Source organism: Diadema antillarum, unplaced genomic scaffold (assembly GCF_040938485.1).
Source record: "Diadema antillarum isolate AM-2024a unplaced genomic scaffold, OU_Dant_1.0 seq00000459_RagTag, whole genome shotgun sequence".
NCBI lineage: Eukaryota > Metazoa > Echinodermata > Echinoidea > Diadematoida > Diadematidae > Diadema > Diadema antillarum.
In genome coordinates, this window is record NW_027271430.1 from 100,008 (window position 1) to 118,638 (window position 18,631).

Genomic DNA, 18,631 nt, shown 5'->3' on the forward strand with positions numbered 1-18,631 from the left:
AATCAGTAATCAGTATGCCACGCACTGACCTATAAGATCACTCCCTCGTTGTTAGGGGCAGAGTCTCAGCTGTAGCACTAAATCCAAATCTTTGGACACGTTTCTGTTAGGGAACTGATAAAGGTTTCTGTTAGGGAACTGATAATGGCTTTGCACGCACGCATGGAGTCGACTGGGCGGTTCAGTGTTGGCACTGGCTAAGATTTTGACCTATTTCTGGGTCTAACATGATTTGCTCCTCCCCGTCAACTATTACTATGAGCAAACGTAATACAAGCCTACAACCATCAAGAGGCCCATACTGTTTAAGAAACAGGTCCAGAACTCAGCTTTTAAGTTCCAACCCTTCAACAGCCGGCAGGGTACACCTACAACAGGCTACTGCAGCAGACGTACCTTTCGAAACCTCCGCGCTCAACCAACGGACTGAATCGGTCGAAGAAAACTCTGTAGCGGATACGCAGCAACCCACGCACACTGGCGTAGCCGGGGGGGGGGGGGGGGGGGGCGATGGGGGCGGTCGCCCCCCCCCCCTAAGATTTGGACCGGGGATTTGGAAGGCGAAAAAAAAAGAAAGAAAAAAAGAAGGAAAGAAAAATTGCGTGTATACTGTATGCGTGTGCATGAAGCGGGTCTTCCCTTTCCAACCTTTTATCAATTAAGATCATTTTTTTAATACAATGTATTTCACTTAAAGTGTGCACCAGATCGTTGAACTTCAATTCCAAAATTGCAAAATCTCTCTTCCATGGAAGGGGAATACCCCCTTCCACCTCCGCCCCTTCCCCTAGCCTTAGTACACTAATTTTCAGATCTACAAAAAAAAAAAAAATTGAAGAATTATGGGAGCACAAGACTCATGATTTACATTCCGAAAACTACAAAATTCCCTTCATGTTCAACTTTAAAAAGGCAAAAGCTTCATTGTGCGGGAAGGGTGGGGATAGTATTCTCCCACTCCTTCTCCCTGATCGCCCCCCCCCCCCCCAAGTCTACAAGGAGACTATGGCTACACTTTGAACATAGACAGTTTTCCATATAATTATTATGACACAAAATGTGTGCACCAAACGTTTAACTGCAATCTGCTTATCCCCTCCCACATCACCACATCGGCGTAGTGGGGGGGGGGGGGCGAAGGGGCGGTAACCCCCCCCCCCCACACACACACACACACAAAGGCTTAGAAGGCGAAAAAAGGTAAAAGTTGCGTGTATCAATGTGAAGTGGGAGCCCTTTGACTTTCAACTAAGAATGATAATCTTTTTTTAATGCTATCTTTTATATTTACTTCTTTCTTTTGTCTTTTTCCCATCAAAAAAAAAATTGTGAGAGAAGGGTGCTCACCCGTGAGTGCGCAAACTAAGGTTAGTAGTTTCGCAGACTCTGCGTTTGACACAGCCTAAGCGAGCGCGCATAAATATGTAGGCCCTATACGCCACTTGTTCAACAAACAATGCGTCACATCGCGACGTCACGTGCGACATTATCCTCAGCTCATCGCCGCAACAGTGTTGGCTGGCGGCCAAAGCACAGCGAAAGTGGTGGACCGAGGATCTCTCCAAATATTGAGGTAAGTTGATTACCACAATTTCCTGACAAAAAAAAAGGACAAACCAAACAAAGCATTTGTTATTCAAAACAAACTATGTCAGAACTTTGTCGCAAACTTATTCTTACTTGTAGAAATCAGATGTGTCAAATCTGGTGCTACTTACTATTGTATAGGTTAACACAATTTTGTTGTTGTTGTTTACTTACACTATAACGTTACTGTCGCAGTGTCTACAGACCCCCTACAGAACTAACAGTCACGTAGACCTACGTGTCTATAGTGCTAGTAGTGTATGAATGAATAGATCTGCGGAGTTGCAAGCACAAACACTTACATTGTTGCCTGATATGATAAAATCAAAGTAGATTGTTCGTTTGCGTTAAATCTGCTTTGATATTCATCCAGTGGAAAAGCTCTGAATTTCATGTTAATTCCGAAATTAATGAGTCTTGGTGTGAAACCGGCGCAGCATGGAGCTACCCCGATGCAATCAATGATAGAGGCATTTGCCGAATGGTATGGTGTGGTAGATAGTTCTTTCACCGCCTTTTATTTTTATGCAATGTGCCAGTCACTAATTCAAAATATTGAATATGATCACGTCCAACTCGCACTAATGATACTGTTCATTGTGACGCAACAATGGACAAATTAACACATACGCAGTCATCAGGTCCCAGTGGTTTCAACGCTGGTAGCGGGAGTACCAAGTGGCAAGGGAATGTAGCCATAATGAAGCGCTAAATGTTCGAGTCACATGACTTTGCAGTTTGCACTCCTTTGTCTTTATTTTCTTCAATATGGATGGTGCGTTCGAGCGCTCTCCTCAAAAGTAAGCCTGTGCCGTCCCGTTGCGCCGTGGAGGGGCGCGCATCAGCTCCCAAAAAGGAGCATTCCGATCCCCTAGTCTAGGGCCACTCCCGATCCCGATGCGCTCCTGAAGCGTATCATTCAGTCCAGTATCATTGGTATCATGTCAGAAAGCGTTCGAACGCAAAGTAGTCGAGTAGCTAACTGTGCCAGCAGGAACCGTTGGCATGAGAAGAATGCTCGTATTAACACGCAAAACGCCATAACACATTCAAGACAAGAGTTGATTTTCTGTTAGGAACACCTGTACCAGTACTGTATGGCCTGTAGTAGTGTGTGAGTAGCACCAGTGGTATGTAGCGTAATTGTTAGAGATGAAAAAAACAAAACAACAACAACAACAAACTCTGGTGGTTGGTTGGGTGCGTTCCTCTGACTCCAGTCCAAAAATAGGCGCGCTTTCTTCACGGAGCTCTCGAACGCTTCGAGTCTGGCATTTTTCGGTTTACTTCTCTCTCGCTTTTGAAAAGATTCTCCGACTATCCTACTTTTACTTCAACTCTCTGGTCACCCTGGTGCCTTCTGTTGTTATTCTTAAAGCTCATCTACTTCTGAATTTTTTTCTCAAGTTATTTTCAATCTACCTTGTTCAAAGCATATGACAAGATGTGCAAAGAATAAGGTCCAGGCAACATTTCAGTCATTTAACATATTTAACACAAAATTTAGAGAACAAATAAAATGAAATTAAAATTTGTGTTGTTAACTGCAGGAAGGCAATTAGCCACTAGCATGTCATTTAATCATTATAGTGAGCCTATCAGTTAACCAGTACAGCCCACACTACAATACCGAAATTATGTGTTAAATTCCACCTTCTGTTATAAATTCTGTACAGGATTCCTACGCGGATGTTTATGGCTTCTCCATAGATGATTGTTCTCGCATCATGGATCGCAAAAGAAAATATCGTACAATTGACCAGTTCTTCACAAAGAAAAAATTATACGGTATGTGATAACTGCCAATGCGTAGGTGCGTGTATATGTGTGTGCGTGTGTGTATGTATTTCAAAACGTGAAGCCTGAAGTTGAAATATTAACACCTATATCAACAGGTACAGTCATTCCACGAAATACATTTGTCGCTCCATTGGTGCCCTCTTTAGTGTTACACTATCTGTTTACTGTTATAAATACATTTAAGGCATACATAAATACACGCGCACACACACACACACACACACAACGGTGCACACACGTGATCTCTCCCATCTCTCTCGTTCTACCTCATAATATGACCAAGGGCCCTCCGGAGAGCGAGGTGGCTTATGTCCCAGTACTCCCCCAATTTGCGCATCATATACGCATTGACAGACAAACTCATAATGTTACCTGACCAGTTTGTGCTTTCATGGATAACAAAGTACAGTTGCACTCCCGTTATAACGAAATGCTTGGGACGGGCAGTTTTCTTTCGTTATAACCGAACAAATACGATATATATCTACAACTAGAAAACCACGCATATATCATATTCTGCTTGTTGAATGCTCATCATACACTGGAAAGCTACGTGAAATGGGATGGTACCTTTTTAATTCTTTAAATATGACATTTAAAAGAGAGCATAAAGTTGTTGGTATTGTCACAAATGTATAGAAAATAATGGTTTATGATTCGGTTGCATTTCGCTATTCCAAAGGTTCATTTCTTAATGAAGTTCATTCGAAGGCTCCTTATTTCGAAGTTTCGCCATTCCCGGGATTCCGAATGTTTGTTTATCTGAACCTTCGCTCTTCCCAAAATTCGTAAAGTTCATAATTTAGATAGAAATATATGGTTCCTTTTCCGAAGGTTGTGATCGGAAAATGAAATGAGGTTCGTCATTCAAAAGGTTTGTAAATCAAAAAATCCAAACAACAAAAGGTTTTTATTCCGAAAAATGAAATAAAGTTCGTTATTCCGAAGAAGGTTTGTTAATCAAAAAAAAAAAACAAACAAACAAACAAACAAACAAATGAGAAAGGTTAGTTATTTCGAAAGTTCGGTTACCTTAAGATGATTAAACGGTTTGTAATTGCTGAGTTTTGTTAGTAGACTCACCTTTTTCACTTTTTGATTATCGATTTTTTTTTAAATTTTCCCATTCACCAACGTTTGGAATTTCTATCATTTTCAGACTCATGGATAAAAACCATATTTCATTGTCGGATTAACGAACCTTATCAATTACGAATCTTTGGAATAACGCCAAAATGTTCGTAATAACAAACCCTATTTCATTTCCAAACTATAGGACATTTTAGGTGTATCGGAATCTCTGTGTTTTGTAATGAAGAACCTTTGGAAACGAACCTTATTCAATTTCAGATTGGTGTATTACAATAACGTAAGTTCCCCTTGGCAACTACGTGACACACGGAGCGAACACACAGTGATGTAAAGCGTTCGGCCATGCAGAGACGCTATAAATGCTTGTTCCTCTGTTATTTTCTTTTTGTTTTTCTTTGTCAGAGGCGCTCGGAAAAAACTTCGTTAAAACGAAAATTTCGCTATAACTGTGTTTGTTATACGCGAATTTTGTACCATTGACTTTAATGGCGATAATTTTGGGACGAGAAGTTTACTTCGTTATAACGAAATTTCGAGCACTGTATCTGACTCTTTTTATCAACTAATTTCCATTTAATATGATTTATCACCGCTTCATAGCTGCAGTAAATTACTTCTAAAACGAGCGTCAACAAGTGATTCAACTCTGCCTGAAATTCTAAATCTTATTGTATTCCCTGTCAAATTTCAGATGATTCGGCAGTAGAGAGTTTGGAGAGTAGAGAAACTAATTCGCCCAGTGACAGACCCTCCGCCGCAGAAACTCCAGTATCCCAATGTGGAGCGGGAGCAAGCACCTCTTGTGAAGATTGCCTAGCTGGTTCTTCCTCAAGTGAACCACGTCAGACTGTTGAACCTGAGACAGATGTGGATATAATTGGAGAAGTGTTCTCAAAGGGGAAGCAGAATCTCACCGATAGTGATATCTTGCGAGCTTTGCAGGGTCGTTCCATGCCCAAGAAAAGTGACCTACCATTTTCCGTACACAACAAATGCGGAAAAGTTGAAAAGAGATTCTTGGGCATTAAACACTTTGATGAATATCCTTGGCTTACATACAGCAAAGCCGAGGGCACCACGGGGGCTTGGTGTCTTTGGTGTGTATTGTTCAAGTTAGAGTCATCGTGTGGCGGACATTGGGATGCTGGAGTACAGAAAGTTGGCACTCTAGTTTCAAAGCCATTACAGACTTATGCCAAGCTGACAGGGAAAGATGGAGTTCTCAGTAAGCATGCGAATACCAACTATCATAAGTTCTCAGCTAGCAAGGTTACGGAACTGCTTGTTCGAGCCCCAGCACAATCACAAAGGGATGTGCGCAACATCCTAGACAAAGGACGAAGAGAGACGGTCGCAGCAAACACAGCAATCATGCGGAGTATCGTTGACACTATTCTTACGTGCGCCCGTCAGAATATTGCTCTCAGGGGTCACAGAGATTCAGGAAGACTTGAACAAGAAGAACCTGAGGAAAACGATGGAAACTTTCGAGCGTTGCTGAGAATGAGAATTCGTGCTGGAGACCAAACTCTACAAAAACACTTCGTTGATGGGCCTGGAAATGCAAAGTATATCAGTCCCGATATACAGAACAATTTGCTGGATTGTGCATCTGCGATAGTAAGAGAAAGGATTCTGGACAAAGTGAGAAAAGCTGGTGTCTGGAGCGTCCTGGCCGACGAGACGATGGATCGGAAGAAGAGAGAACAACTAACTATCGCCGTGCGGTATGTCGAAGAAGATGATATGGGCAGAATGACGATTCAAGAATCTCCCATTTGCATTGTGGATGTCCTGGATGAGATGATTGAAAAGGAGAAGATAGACCCATCGGTTGGTGATGAGCTCACAATGAGTGGAAAGAACATTGCATCTGTAATACTAGCCAAGCTGAAAGACTTCAATCTAGATCTGGAGAAGCTTGTAGGACAAGGTTATGATGGTGCCAGCAGCATGGCCAGTCAGCAGGTTGGAGTAGCTGCGAAGGTTCGGGAGCAAGCTCCTCATGCCGAATACTTTCACTGTGCCATGCACATGCTTAACTTGTGTGCTACCAAGACAACTGAAGTAGTGCCAGTTAGAAACTGTCTAGATACAATCCAACAAATCACTGCCTTCTTCAACAGTAGTGCCAAGCGAGTAAAGCATCTTGAAGCAGAGATAGACAAAGCAGGAATTGACCACCACCAAAGGAAGCGTTTGAAAACTCTTTGCCAAACACGATTCCTTGAAAGACACGAAGCAGTCATAAATCTGCTCTCCCTCCTGCCACATGTCATCTCTACACTAGACCAAATGTCAGCATGGCAAACGTCCGACGCACGACGTAATGCACCCCTCTCTATCGCGAGCGATAGCATCGTTTGATTTCGTTATGTCTCTCCACGTGCTTGCCAAAGTGTCTAGTATTCTCCTCCCAGCTTCAAGAGGGATGCAAACAGTCGGTATGGATCTGTTGGAAGCACTAGATCTGGTTTCATCAGCTCAAGAAGTCATGCAAGCTTGGAGGGATAATGGCACATACGACTCTCTCTTTCAGGATGCTGTCAAGGTGGCAAATGAAAGTAATGTGCCAGTGGAACTACCAAGAACGGCTTCCCGGAGCGTATACCGACCAAACAACACAGGCACACAAGGGCAAGGAAATCCCATCTCTGAATACTTCAGACTGAATGTGTTTCTGCCTCTCATAGATACTGTCTCAACACATCTGAGAGATAGATTCAGCATAACGCACAGAAAGATAATGCACCTGACGCGTATCGTCCCTGCTTTCGTAGACGACAATAAAGAGTTTCTCTCCGCTGCAGAAATGTACCAGGACCTTGTAGACACACGCCTACTGGAAGGTGAGAGGTGAGATGGACATTTGGCGGCAGAGGTGAAAAAAAATGACGCATTCGTCCCCGAAAGGGCACAAGTGAATACCGCTCTCAAAGCGCTAGAGTGTTGCCCGCAGAAAACTCTGCCAAACATCAACTTACTCTTGAGAATTCTCGCAACCCTTCCTGTAACAACAGCACAGGCAGAACGCACCTTCTCCAAGGTAGAAAGGACGGCATCTGCCGTCAGAGCCTCCATGGGTGAGGAACGGCTAGAGGCGCTAGTTCTGCTCCAGACTCACAGGTCGGAAACACCTTCTCCGGATGACGTCATAGCAAGATTTGCTACACTGAAATCAAGAAGAATCGTATTGTAACATGCGGTTCACTTCATTTGACCGGTCTCCCTTACGTAAGGTCAGTTCATTTCAATTTCATTTCCATATTTCCACATTTCTCCAAGGAATAATAACTTGTTTGACATTGTAATAAATGAAAATATGAATGTATGTGCAACAATATCCTTGAATTGCACATTACAAAAAAAAGTCCTGAAAATAAAGAACATGTATACGAATTTATCTTCATGAAAATATCGCTACCTAGTTCATACCAGGAAGGCTGCTCAAAATCTCTAAAACATGCAAAAACACATGCACCAAATTGCACCATTGCTATCAGCAAACTGCAAAAAGTTCCCACACCCTCCCCCCCTCGCTCGCTTCGCTCGCTCGGGCTCGGTCGCTTCGCTCCCTCGCGTATTACCGCCCCCCCTAAGATTAAATCCTGGCTACGCCGTTGCCCACGCACCACTCGTCGTGCAGTATCATGGTGCCTGGGACTGAAGGTACGTTAAGCCATTCCGAATTCACAAGGGTCACTGAAAAAATTATGGATAAACTGGAAACGCTATCAGTGAGCGTTAATGCAATTCGTACTGAAGTATCCGACATACGAAATACCTTGACTGAGTTGCAAACTGCTGTTTCAGACTCGAGTGCAAGACTTACTACCATTGAGAATGACACTTTACCGCAGATGAAAAGAGATAGAGTGAAGATGGAAGCTGAGTTGAAAGAACAAATACTTTTAATGGAATTGCATGACAGGAAACTTAATTTGTTGATTTATGGAGTGGAAAATCGGCAAAACGAAAAGGCTACTGAAGTTGTGAGAGATGTAATTAAACAGCTTGGTTTTTCTGAGCAACAAGTGCAAGGAATGTTTGTAGTGAATGCGCACCGCCTCCCTAGACGTCCGGTGGCTGGTAGTGGCGAACAGAGCAGGCGTGGCCCTGACCCGATTATTGTAAGATTTGGCGCCATGTTTGATCGAGATGCGGTTTGGAATGCGTACCAGAGAATGCATATGCGCCCCGCCACTACGAGAATTCAAGCCCCTGCTCGACCTAACTTCCGGCTCGCAACAGACTTACCAGCGTCACTCAAAAAGAAACGCTTTCAGTTGGAGCAAAAGGCCTATCATATGAGGAAGAATGAAAATAAATCAACCAGAATAAAAGTGGTCGGGGTGAAAGTTCTGTTGGAATGCAGAGAAAAGGGTTCGCTATCAGCATGGAGGGTAGTTGGAGATTGAGATCAGGATCAGTTTGATTTCTGCCAAATGAAACGCGGTCATCGTTTTGCTCTCCCTTCCCTTTGTACAGCGATACACAGTAAAATGCTTAAGTCGAGTTTGAAGTCATAATTTTCTTCGAGTCCTATCTATGTTGGAAAATGGAAATCGGAATTTGTTTTCAATGCCTGCGCTATTGTTGTCGCTAATGATTGTAACTTTCGTCGGCAGGAATGCTAGTAAACAAATTAGGCATTGTATTCTTCAGGTGAGCTGATAACAGCAACACGACTTCATTATGGGCCAGGCCAGATATTGGTACCATCTGAGGTGGCAAAACCTTTTTGGTGTCATTTTGTTTGTTGGGCATAGATATGCTTATCAAGCTATGATAGCATTTCCAAATGAGTAGCTTAGTCATAGTAAATGAATTTTTAACCAATTCGGTCTCGTTGTTATATCCCTGTACTTCTGAATCGAAACTAACCGCCATACAAAGAAGAGCACTGTCTTCTGTTATGTTCCATAGAGCTGTAAAATGCAGCTCTATGGTATGTTCACATGTGTTCTGTTGTAAACGCGGTGCGCTTAGTCTTTATTCAAGGCAGCGAAGGGAATATCCAAAGGTTATGATGTCCACAATGCTTAGTCTTTATTCTAGACGGCGAAGGGAATGTCCAAAGCGTATGATACAGTGTATATCCTTTTATCTAAAAACAACAACAACAAAAGCAATTCCTCGTGAATTTTACCGTATCTTTCAATTATTTATCATTTTCCGGCGAAAACGCTACGGTGAAAACGCTGATACCACGCCAATGTCGCTTTATATCCCTCCAATAATGAAAGATAATGCAAAAACAAGGTACCGGTACACTACAATACATTATAATAAATAACATTGTAAATGAACAGAGTGATTTTTGTTTAAAACTGATGTATTTGTTGATAGGGTGGTATAAAAACAGTATAGATAATCCCTTTTATGAGGAACTTTAGATATGATAACGGTACATTGGTCTAGATAAAGAAGTAAGCGCACCGCGTGACAGCTGTGGACATCATAACCCTTTGGATATTCCCTTCGCTGCTTTGAATAAAGACTAAGCGCACCGCGTTTACAACAGAACACCTGTGGACATACAGAAGGCAGTGCTATTCTTTGTATAGCGGTTTAGTTTCGATTCAGAAGTATAGGGATATAAATACGAGACCAACTTGGTTAAAAATTCACTTATTATGACTAAGCTACTCATTTGGAAATGCTATCATAGCTTGATAAGCATATCTATGCCCGACAAACAAAATGACACCAAAAAGGTTGTGCCACCTCAGATGTTACCAACAACCCATTTTTCGGGTCTTGGCCCATGGACTAATAATGGCATCTTGTGCGCAGGGTGCTTACATGCGGCGTACCGGGAATGTGAAACACCCAAACTATATAATAACAGAAGGATCAGACATTCCAAAGTTGCAAAGCAATGCAGCTGAGATATGGAGTGCATAAATTGGTTCCTATGGTTACGAGTCAACGGAATTGAATTTGTATTAGTGTATTCATGTAATAAGGAGTAGAGTTGAAGAGGAAAGCGATTTTTACCTCTGATGAATAGTTGGATTTCGGTATGCATGAAGCCCTTCGTTTTATTCTGTTCGAGGTTAACAGAGATTTGCCAAAACAAGCATCAACCTTACAGGTATTTCATGCACTGGTTTGTGTTCATGGTTGCAAACAAGCATCGACCTCACATTTAATGTATTGGATGTGTGCTTATGGTCGTGTATCAGTTAGTAATAAAGGACGAGATTTTTTTTTTCTTAATTCAATGATCGCTGTAAAATAATCTGATTTTTTTGGTTATATTAGTCATTGTTTATTTGGTTGGCCTCCATAAATATACATAGTTTTTTTTGTTTTTTTTTTGTAATTGACATTTTGTAGTGGGTTAAATTGATACACTGCGTTTTGTAACACTGTGTTTTTGTTAAGGGCATTTGTAGGGGGTTAAATTGATAAAGAAATGGATGCAATACGAATGCATATCCGTATGTGCCAAGTATCGGGAATGTATAATTATAGTCAACAACAGAACAGTGAGTTGAGAGTCGCAAAGTGATGCGGTCATGTTCTGGAATGTATAAATTGGTTTCTATGTTTACGAGGCCACTGAATGGAACATGAATTAGGGTTTATCTTTCTCAGAAAAGGATCCGAGATTATGAGGAAGGTGACTCTCACCCGAAATGTTGGATTTTGAAATATGGGACACTTTTCGTTTAAATTCTACTGGAGTTCATTAGGAATTTGACAAAACAAGAGTCAACGTTACAGTGTATTACGTTCTGATTGTGTGTTCATGGTCGGATATCTGCAGGCTACAACACAACCGTAGCTGCGGAATAATACGGATTTTGTTTTTTCGTCGTTTGGCTGGTCTCCATTAGTATTATGTTCACACTCTTTTATTGGGTAATATAGAGACCGTAGTGTACTTTTTTTTTCGAAAGCTCTGATTAAGTAATAGACTTTCTTAAGTGTGTGTTTCTTTTCTTTTTTTTTTTGTTGGTAAAACTGCCTGATGCGCTAAAACCCAATTAGTGTTGTGTTGCTCTCGGTCTTTTCGGAAGATTATTGTAAGAATAATCTTTGGTTTATCATGGATAATATGCATGGTGCAGTTTTGATATGGAAGTATATTAAGTTCATTAGAATTATAATTGATGGGTGAAATATATATTATGGTGAAAGGCTGAATAAAATAGATAAAAGGGGCATGTATTTTGAATACAAAACGTGTCTGAACAGTTGTACATCAATATAATGAAAGGAAGACACGTTTTTATGTCATACGACATGACTTTGGATGCAATGTTGTTTGTTTTTTTTGTTTTTCATTTTTAACCGGAGTATGATGTAATTAAACAGTGCCGTCGAGTCTGAATTGAGAATATCTATATAATTTTGATTATTTTGCAAAACATTACAGCGCAATGAGGATAAATAAATTTACTGGTTATGAGTTTTTTTCCCTTAAAAAAAAATGTATATATATATAAGGTAATGTCAACAAAATATTGTTTCAGTGAATTTCATTTTTTCAGTGCCGAAAGGCTATACAGTTGCGAGTGTCCCCCCCCCCCCCCCACCATATTTACACAATGAAACAAAAGGTTTTCAGGGGTTACTGATTGAGTCTGTAATGTGTATTAACTTCATTTGTCTGTATCATATTTTCAATACATGTGTAATCCTTGTTGGGTTGTACTTTGACCAGTTGAGGAATATATTGCATTTTATAAACGACCCCCCCCCCCATCCATTTTGTTTCGGAGATGATTATTACTATAAGTCTGATGTCCCTCTTAATTGTGACAATTTTTGAAAAAGTTCAAGTTTTTATCCGTACGTTAGATCTTTATCGCTGGTCTGCATATTCATATGCGCACAATTCCTACGTACTCATCATTCTGCCAAACTGGTGTAATGTGAAGTACATATACAGTACTCGTTTGTACAGCAATTCTTCACTTGTACGGTCTCAGTATCGTGTGCACTGTACCGAACTCTTTCCTTATCTGCCTACACTCGCTGCCACGCCAATGTCAAACACGCACACGTTAACACACACACACACCCAAATCTCACACTCTCAAGCACAATCATACTCTCGCTATTAAAGGCCCATTCTCAGTAAAAGCGTGCAAATACGGAATTTTGGTGTCGCCGACATTCCATGACAGTTTGCGGTTCCCTGAAACCTATTAGATACTATTCAAATGTTTATAATATATCACGAGATCTTTATTTGTTAAAAATAAACACGATCAAATGCGGTTGTCTGCCTTTTTGTATAAAATTTTGCTGTTAAACTTCGTTAAGACCCCCAAAACGCAGTGTCGCCGGCTATTTCAGAATTATGTTTTATTGCTCCTCTCCGTCCACAAACACACTCTCCAAATATCATTTTCATGGACGATGAGCATATCATATGTGCTAATCACAATACTCGAAAAGTTCCAAAATTTTTATTGACTTCTTTTTTTATAGCCTTTTGAAACCTGTCGCCAAGTTCACCGCCAGATACGTTACCAGTTTCTTTAGTGTTACAGCATTGCGAAAATAACAAGACTATGCAATGACCCTGTGTATATGAAACCCTGAGGATATACTTCATACATTGCAAGTACTTAGAGTTTTTGTGCAACAGCTCTTTTTTTGAGAATACGGTACAATGTTTGAAATATCGGTTTTCTACACTTTTATTTGGACAGATACGTGACATACTTTTCACGCCACCCACTGCGACAGATATTGCAATGTCAGACAAATTGTATATTATACATTACTCCTCGGAATGACGCATCGATTCAACATTAAAGTTTAGTACAAGTGAGAAATATTTGGTAGATATCGCTCTCATAATAATATGATCGACCATATACGTTACCACAGATACGTTACCCCAGATACGTGACCGAATTTTGCTCATTGGTCTTGTATTTCTGGGGATCAAATCTGGTCAAAATTCATCCCTACACATTACATTTTTCGTTTTGTTGGACCTCAGGATTATATTCTTACACCAAAAGGACAGAGAGGTGAAAAGATCAACACTTCCACATGATTTTTCTTTCTGCGTCAGTGTCTCACAACTTAATGCCAAGTTTTCCGACAGATACGTTACCACATAATCAAAATGCTGAAAAGAAATTGTAAATGTTTTTACAAACAAATCGTTGTGTGCTCATAAACTCAAAAGTTCTATTCTATAAAACCCAGCCACTTTCATATTCTATGCAACAACTTTGAACGTTTATTTTACAAGACGAAGCTAAGATTCAGCATATCAGTTTTTTGCTTTTCAGATTTAGCAGATACGTTACGAATAATTCAGGGCACCCACGGTGACAAATAATGTTATGTAAAACAAAGTGTTCATAAAACAATTCTGCATAGAATGACGCTTCCATAAGAAATTAAAGTTATGTTCAAATGAAGAATATTCAGTAGAAATTGCTCTGTAACTTCACCGACAGATTCATTTACGGTACGCCAGATACGTTACCAAACTTTGAAAGAGTAAAAAGTAGTTTATGAAACGTTTCCGAGAAAAGTTTCAGTGTTCTGTTGCATATTTATTCTAGTGTTTTTCAACATATGAAGAACTACTCAAGATTCATTGATAAGTTGAACAATTATTTATTCATTTTCATTAAAAGGGATGAGCCAAATACGTTACCATAGGTCAAACAACTGTTTAGCATATCGAGTTCATAGAGACTGTACCTACTTCCTTCTAAATGCCTACAAAAATATATTTTTTAAACCTTGTTTGCATTATCCATCAAAACTTAATGAATATTTTATAGTCAGATGGATAAATACATTCAGACGTAAGATGAGAATATTCTGTGAATGAAGAACTCAGCTTTCACATTTAGGGCTCTTTTCCACTACATTTCATAGTTTAAATATTACGTACAATGTTTAAAATGGTTAATTTGGGCTTACATCATTCATTTTTACATCAATTCATGAGGTACATAATTAAACAGGTGATATTTATTAATTCATACACAACTAAAATTATTACTTATATTTTACCAGATACGTTACCAAAGGTGATTCGATGTTTTTCAATAGTTATTTCCCCAGGAAAGCAATTCATATTTGTTTCCTGTGAAATTCCAAATTGGATCGTTCCCTTTGCATGATTTGTGGGATTCGAAACTTTATTTGTAAGCGAAATTTGCTAAAAATACAAAGTGAATCTTAAGGTTATATTTCATTTCAGCAAAAAGCATATTTCAACCTACCACACAGAAATAATTTCTACCAGTTAGCAAGGGATGACAACATCTTTACCTCTTGAAAAACCCCAATATCTTTAGGGGGGACAGATGTCTTTTCCTAAACAGAAATTGGATCAAAACAATAAATTTAATTCAGAGTTAGGAGTCCATTACAACATGTAAATTTGCGGTAACGTATCTGATTGGTGATCAAAAATCATATATGATGCTCTATTTCAATTCATTTTTACTCAATGAATGGCCATCATTTAGAATGTTCCACTTTTTGTTTCGTATTTGACCGGTTTTGAAGTTTCCGAAAACACATCTTTGAATGTATTACTTTGTGGTTGATTTTTCGGTTTTACTCACATGGAATTGAACACTTAATCTGAGAATGGCCCTAAAGTCCTACACTGCTTACACACGCCATGCATACACACACTACCACTGTTACATTGGCGGCATTGGTGTGAAAAGATGTTACGTATTCAGACCTTCGGTGTGCTAACAAGTGCCCGAGAAGGTAATCGGCCTGGGGTTTTTGGAGCTACACGTGTATTCTGTACTTATGGTATATTGTTGATGATCCGGAAATTGATCGAATGTAATAGCCAAGCTACTTTTGTCCTTGTCGAATGTCGGCTCAAATTTTTGTGTATGTATGTTTTTGCTGTTGTCTCGGAAGCCCACAGAGACACTGGATTTATTCTTGTTATTGTGTTTTGTGTGTTCTATGTCTTTTTCTGTCGATGTTTCTCAGTGTTCTCACTTACCTTATTCTGCCCTTTCTCGTTTCACGTTCTACGTCTCTTCAGCGATCTTCTGCTTATCATGATTTTGACATCACCCATGTTCGTAGATTACTCAAGCGTCTTGCCACATTCTGGCCACTGGGTATTTTCTTGTATCGTCCACTTATTCACGATATCCTAGTTTCGTCGACAACGCAGACTTTTAAAAATTCGTCTTGTATTCGTAATTATGGCTAATTTTCTGAATGCTCCATTTCATTCCGTATCAAACGATGACTTTTTTTAATTGTTTTAGGAACACAAGCTTAGATTCTGACCCAGTTAGTGGGTTAACCAGTGCACGAACCACCCCTTACGATTTTGTTACCGATAGCCTGAATACAGCTGCACATGAATTGCCTCATGATTTTAGTAATGATTTCACTCAAACTATGTTGTGCAATTAAATTACAGTGTATCAATGCAACGATATGATTCATAATTTTTCTGAGGACACGTTTTCCTTGTTATATTTGAATATACGGAGTTTGAATGAACATTTTGATGATTTAAAATTTTTATTAGAATCTGATGCAAGCCAGTCGCTATCCGTTATCGGATTAAGTGAGACATGGTTAGCTTCCAATGCAGAAAATTATTTCGCTATTGAGGGTTATAATTTGTTTGTTAACAATAGGCCTGATAAGAATGGAGGGGGCGTTGCATTAATATCACGTTCCTTTGATACTATTGTTCATGAAGATATTTCTAGAATGGACAATGTTGTTGAATCTTTGTTTATAGAAATTCTTATCCCAGGATGTAGAAATCTTATGGTAGGCATTATATACAGACCTCCTAATTCAAACGCCAATGATTTTTTAACTTATTTTTGAGATCTGGATAATTCACACGTTTTCCGAAATAAGGATTGCTTTTTACTCTGCGACTTCAATATTGATTTGCTGAAGTCTGAGCATGATAATATCTCTAGTGATTTTCTTCACACACTTCTGTCTTCGTCCTTTCTTCCACTTATTTCTAAACCCACACGTGTTACAGATCGCTCTGCCACCCTCATTGACAACTTGTTTTGTAATATTCTACCCCTCCCCGATTCTTTTATAATTCTTTCAGATATGACTGATCATTTTCCAATAATGACTTGTTTTACTCTTAAAACACCAGCTAATATCAAATCTATTTCACCTCTTTTGTTTAGACGTAGAGTTTCACCTGAAAAGTTAGCTAGTTTTGATGTGGCTCTCGAGAATGCTGACTGGTCAGGAGTATTTGGCAGTGATGATGTTAATATATCTTTTTATAATTTTATGGAAACTTTTAATCATCATTTAGATGATGTAATTCCAAAACAAAGAAGTAGAACAGAGTATAAAAAGACACCTAGATTACCTTGGATTTCAAGATCAATTCTTCGTTCAATTAATAGGAAAAATCGTTTGTATTATAAGTACAAATTGGAAAAAACTGAGCGATCGAAGAATAGATATACATCATATAAAATACTTTGACAACGATTTTACGTTCTGAAAAGAAAAGATATTACTTTAAGCAATTATCGAAATATAAGTTTGATATGAAAAATACTTGGAAAGTTCTAGAACAGGCCATGAATGTTCCGAGTAAAAACTCTGACATTGATAAAATCAAATTGAATGATGAATTGATTAATGATTCTCTTCATATTGCAAATATTTTTAACTCTTATTTTTCAAAAATAGGCGAAAATTATGCTCAAAACATTCCTGCAACAGAGGCTCATTTTATTGAATTTTTAGGTCAGCGTAATTCTGATTCCATATTTTTCATACCAGCTAACAGATTTGAAATTATTGATATAGTTTCCTCTCTCGAAAATAAACGAAGTTCTGGTTATGATGGGATAGATAATTTTATACTTAAGGGTGTTATTTCCTCGATTGCTGATCCACTTGCTTATATATTTAATTTGTCAATTTTTAATGGTGTGTTCCCTGATAAAATGAAATTAGCTAAAGTAATCCCAATATTTAAGACAGGCGATAAGTTTGAAGTCAGCAATTATCGCCCAATTTCATTATTGCCGTCATAATCTAAGGTCTTAGAAAAACTTATTTACAAGAGAATGATCAATTTTTTGAAGGTACATGACGTTTTTACGAATTCTGTTTGGTTTTCGTGAGAAACATAGTACTACGCATGCTCTTTTGCATTTTGTTGATAGAGTTGTTCACGCAATCGATAACCATTCTCATTTAGTTAGTATTTTCTTGGACTTCTCCAAGGCCTTCGACACTATCAATCATGATATTTTACTTTATAAGTTATCGCATTATGGAATACGTGGGAAGGCCTTGGAGTGGTTCAATAGTTATTTAGTTGATAGAAAACAATTTGTTACAATTAAAAACAATGATTCCGTTATCAGAGAAGTTAAATATGGCGTACCACAGGGAAGTCTTTTAGGGCCGTTATTGTTCATTATTCATATCAATGATTTTTGTCGCGTGTCCGACGACCTCTCTTTTATTCATTTTGCAGATGACACTAATGTATTTTTTGCCCATAACGATATTGATTTTCTCGTTCATAAAATTAACAATGAATTGAAAAAAGTGACAAAGTGGGTCAGGGCCAATAGGCTATCACTCAATGCTCCAAAAACGAAATATATGCTTTTTAGTAATACTGTTGATAGTTTAAGTGCAAATATAGTATTAGATGACTCTCATCTACAAAGAGTCTCACATATCAAATTTTTGGGTGTCATTGTGGATGACAAACTTTCCTGGAAATCACATGTTGACAATGTTTGCAATATAATTTCACGTAATATAGGCATTGTAAATAGATTGAAATTTTATATTCCACAAAAATCATTACTTATGCTATATTCGTCGTTAATATTGCCTCATCTTAATTATGGAATATTAGTTTGGGGCAACACGCATCAGAATTTATTAGAGTGTTCCTTTTACAAAAGAAAGCTCTCCGTGTTATCTGTTATTCCCCTGTACGTTCTCATACAAATATGTTGTTTGCCTCCAACAAGCTCTTAAAAATTGCAGATTTGCTTTTGTTTAACCTAGGGCAATTTATGTACAAGTCTTGTAATAACTTGCTTCCGTCTATTTTTGACTCTATGTTCCTCAAAAATCAATCATTTCATGAATATCCCACTAGGCGTTCCAATGAATTTCATTTACCTCTTTTAAGAACGATTTT

General features: G+C 38.8%; 2 protein-coding genes across 6 annotated transcripts in view; one reads left to right on the forward strand and one right to left on the reverse strand.

The window, feature by feature from the left end:
• Positions 1–18,631, reverse strand: part of LOC139733004 (uncharacterized) — a 156,432-nt gene that overhangs the window by 61,271 nt on the left and 76,530 nt on the right. The window lies entirely within an intron of this gene.
• On the forward strand, positions 1,457–7,678 carry LOC139733010 (uncharacterized). The gene is made up of 4 exons (XM_071643855.1): positions 1,457–1,573; positions 3,264–3,375; positions 5,171–6,805; positions 7,500–7,678. Exons 1-4 carry the CDS (start codon positions 1,457–1,459, stop codon positions 7,676–7,678), a joined length of 2,043 nt encoding a protein of 680 aa, XP_071499956.1.

Excerpts from the sequence above, each read along its gene's own strand:
- LOC139733010 (XM_071643855.1), top strand. The coding sequence starts at position 1,457 with ATGCGTCACATCGCGACGTCACGTGCGACATTATCCTCAGCTCATCGC. Across the intron at positions 1,574-3,263 it reads GGATCTCTCCAAATATTGAG|GATTCCTACGCGGATGTTTA; the intron begins GTAAGTTGATTA and ends AATTCTGTACAG. Across the intron at positions 6,806-7,499 it reads GCAAACGTCCGACGCACGAC|CACAGGCAGAACGCACCTTC; the intron begins GTAATGCACCCC and ends CTGTAACAACAG.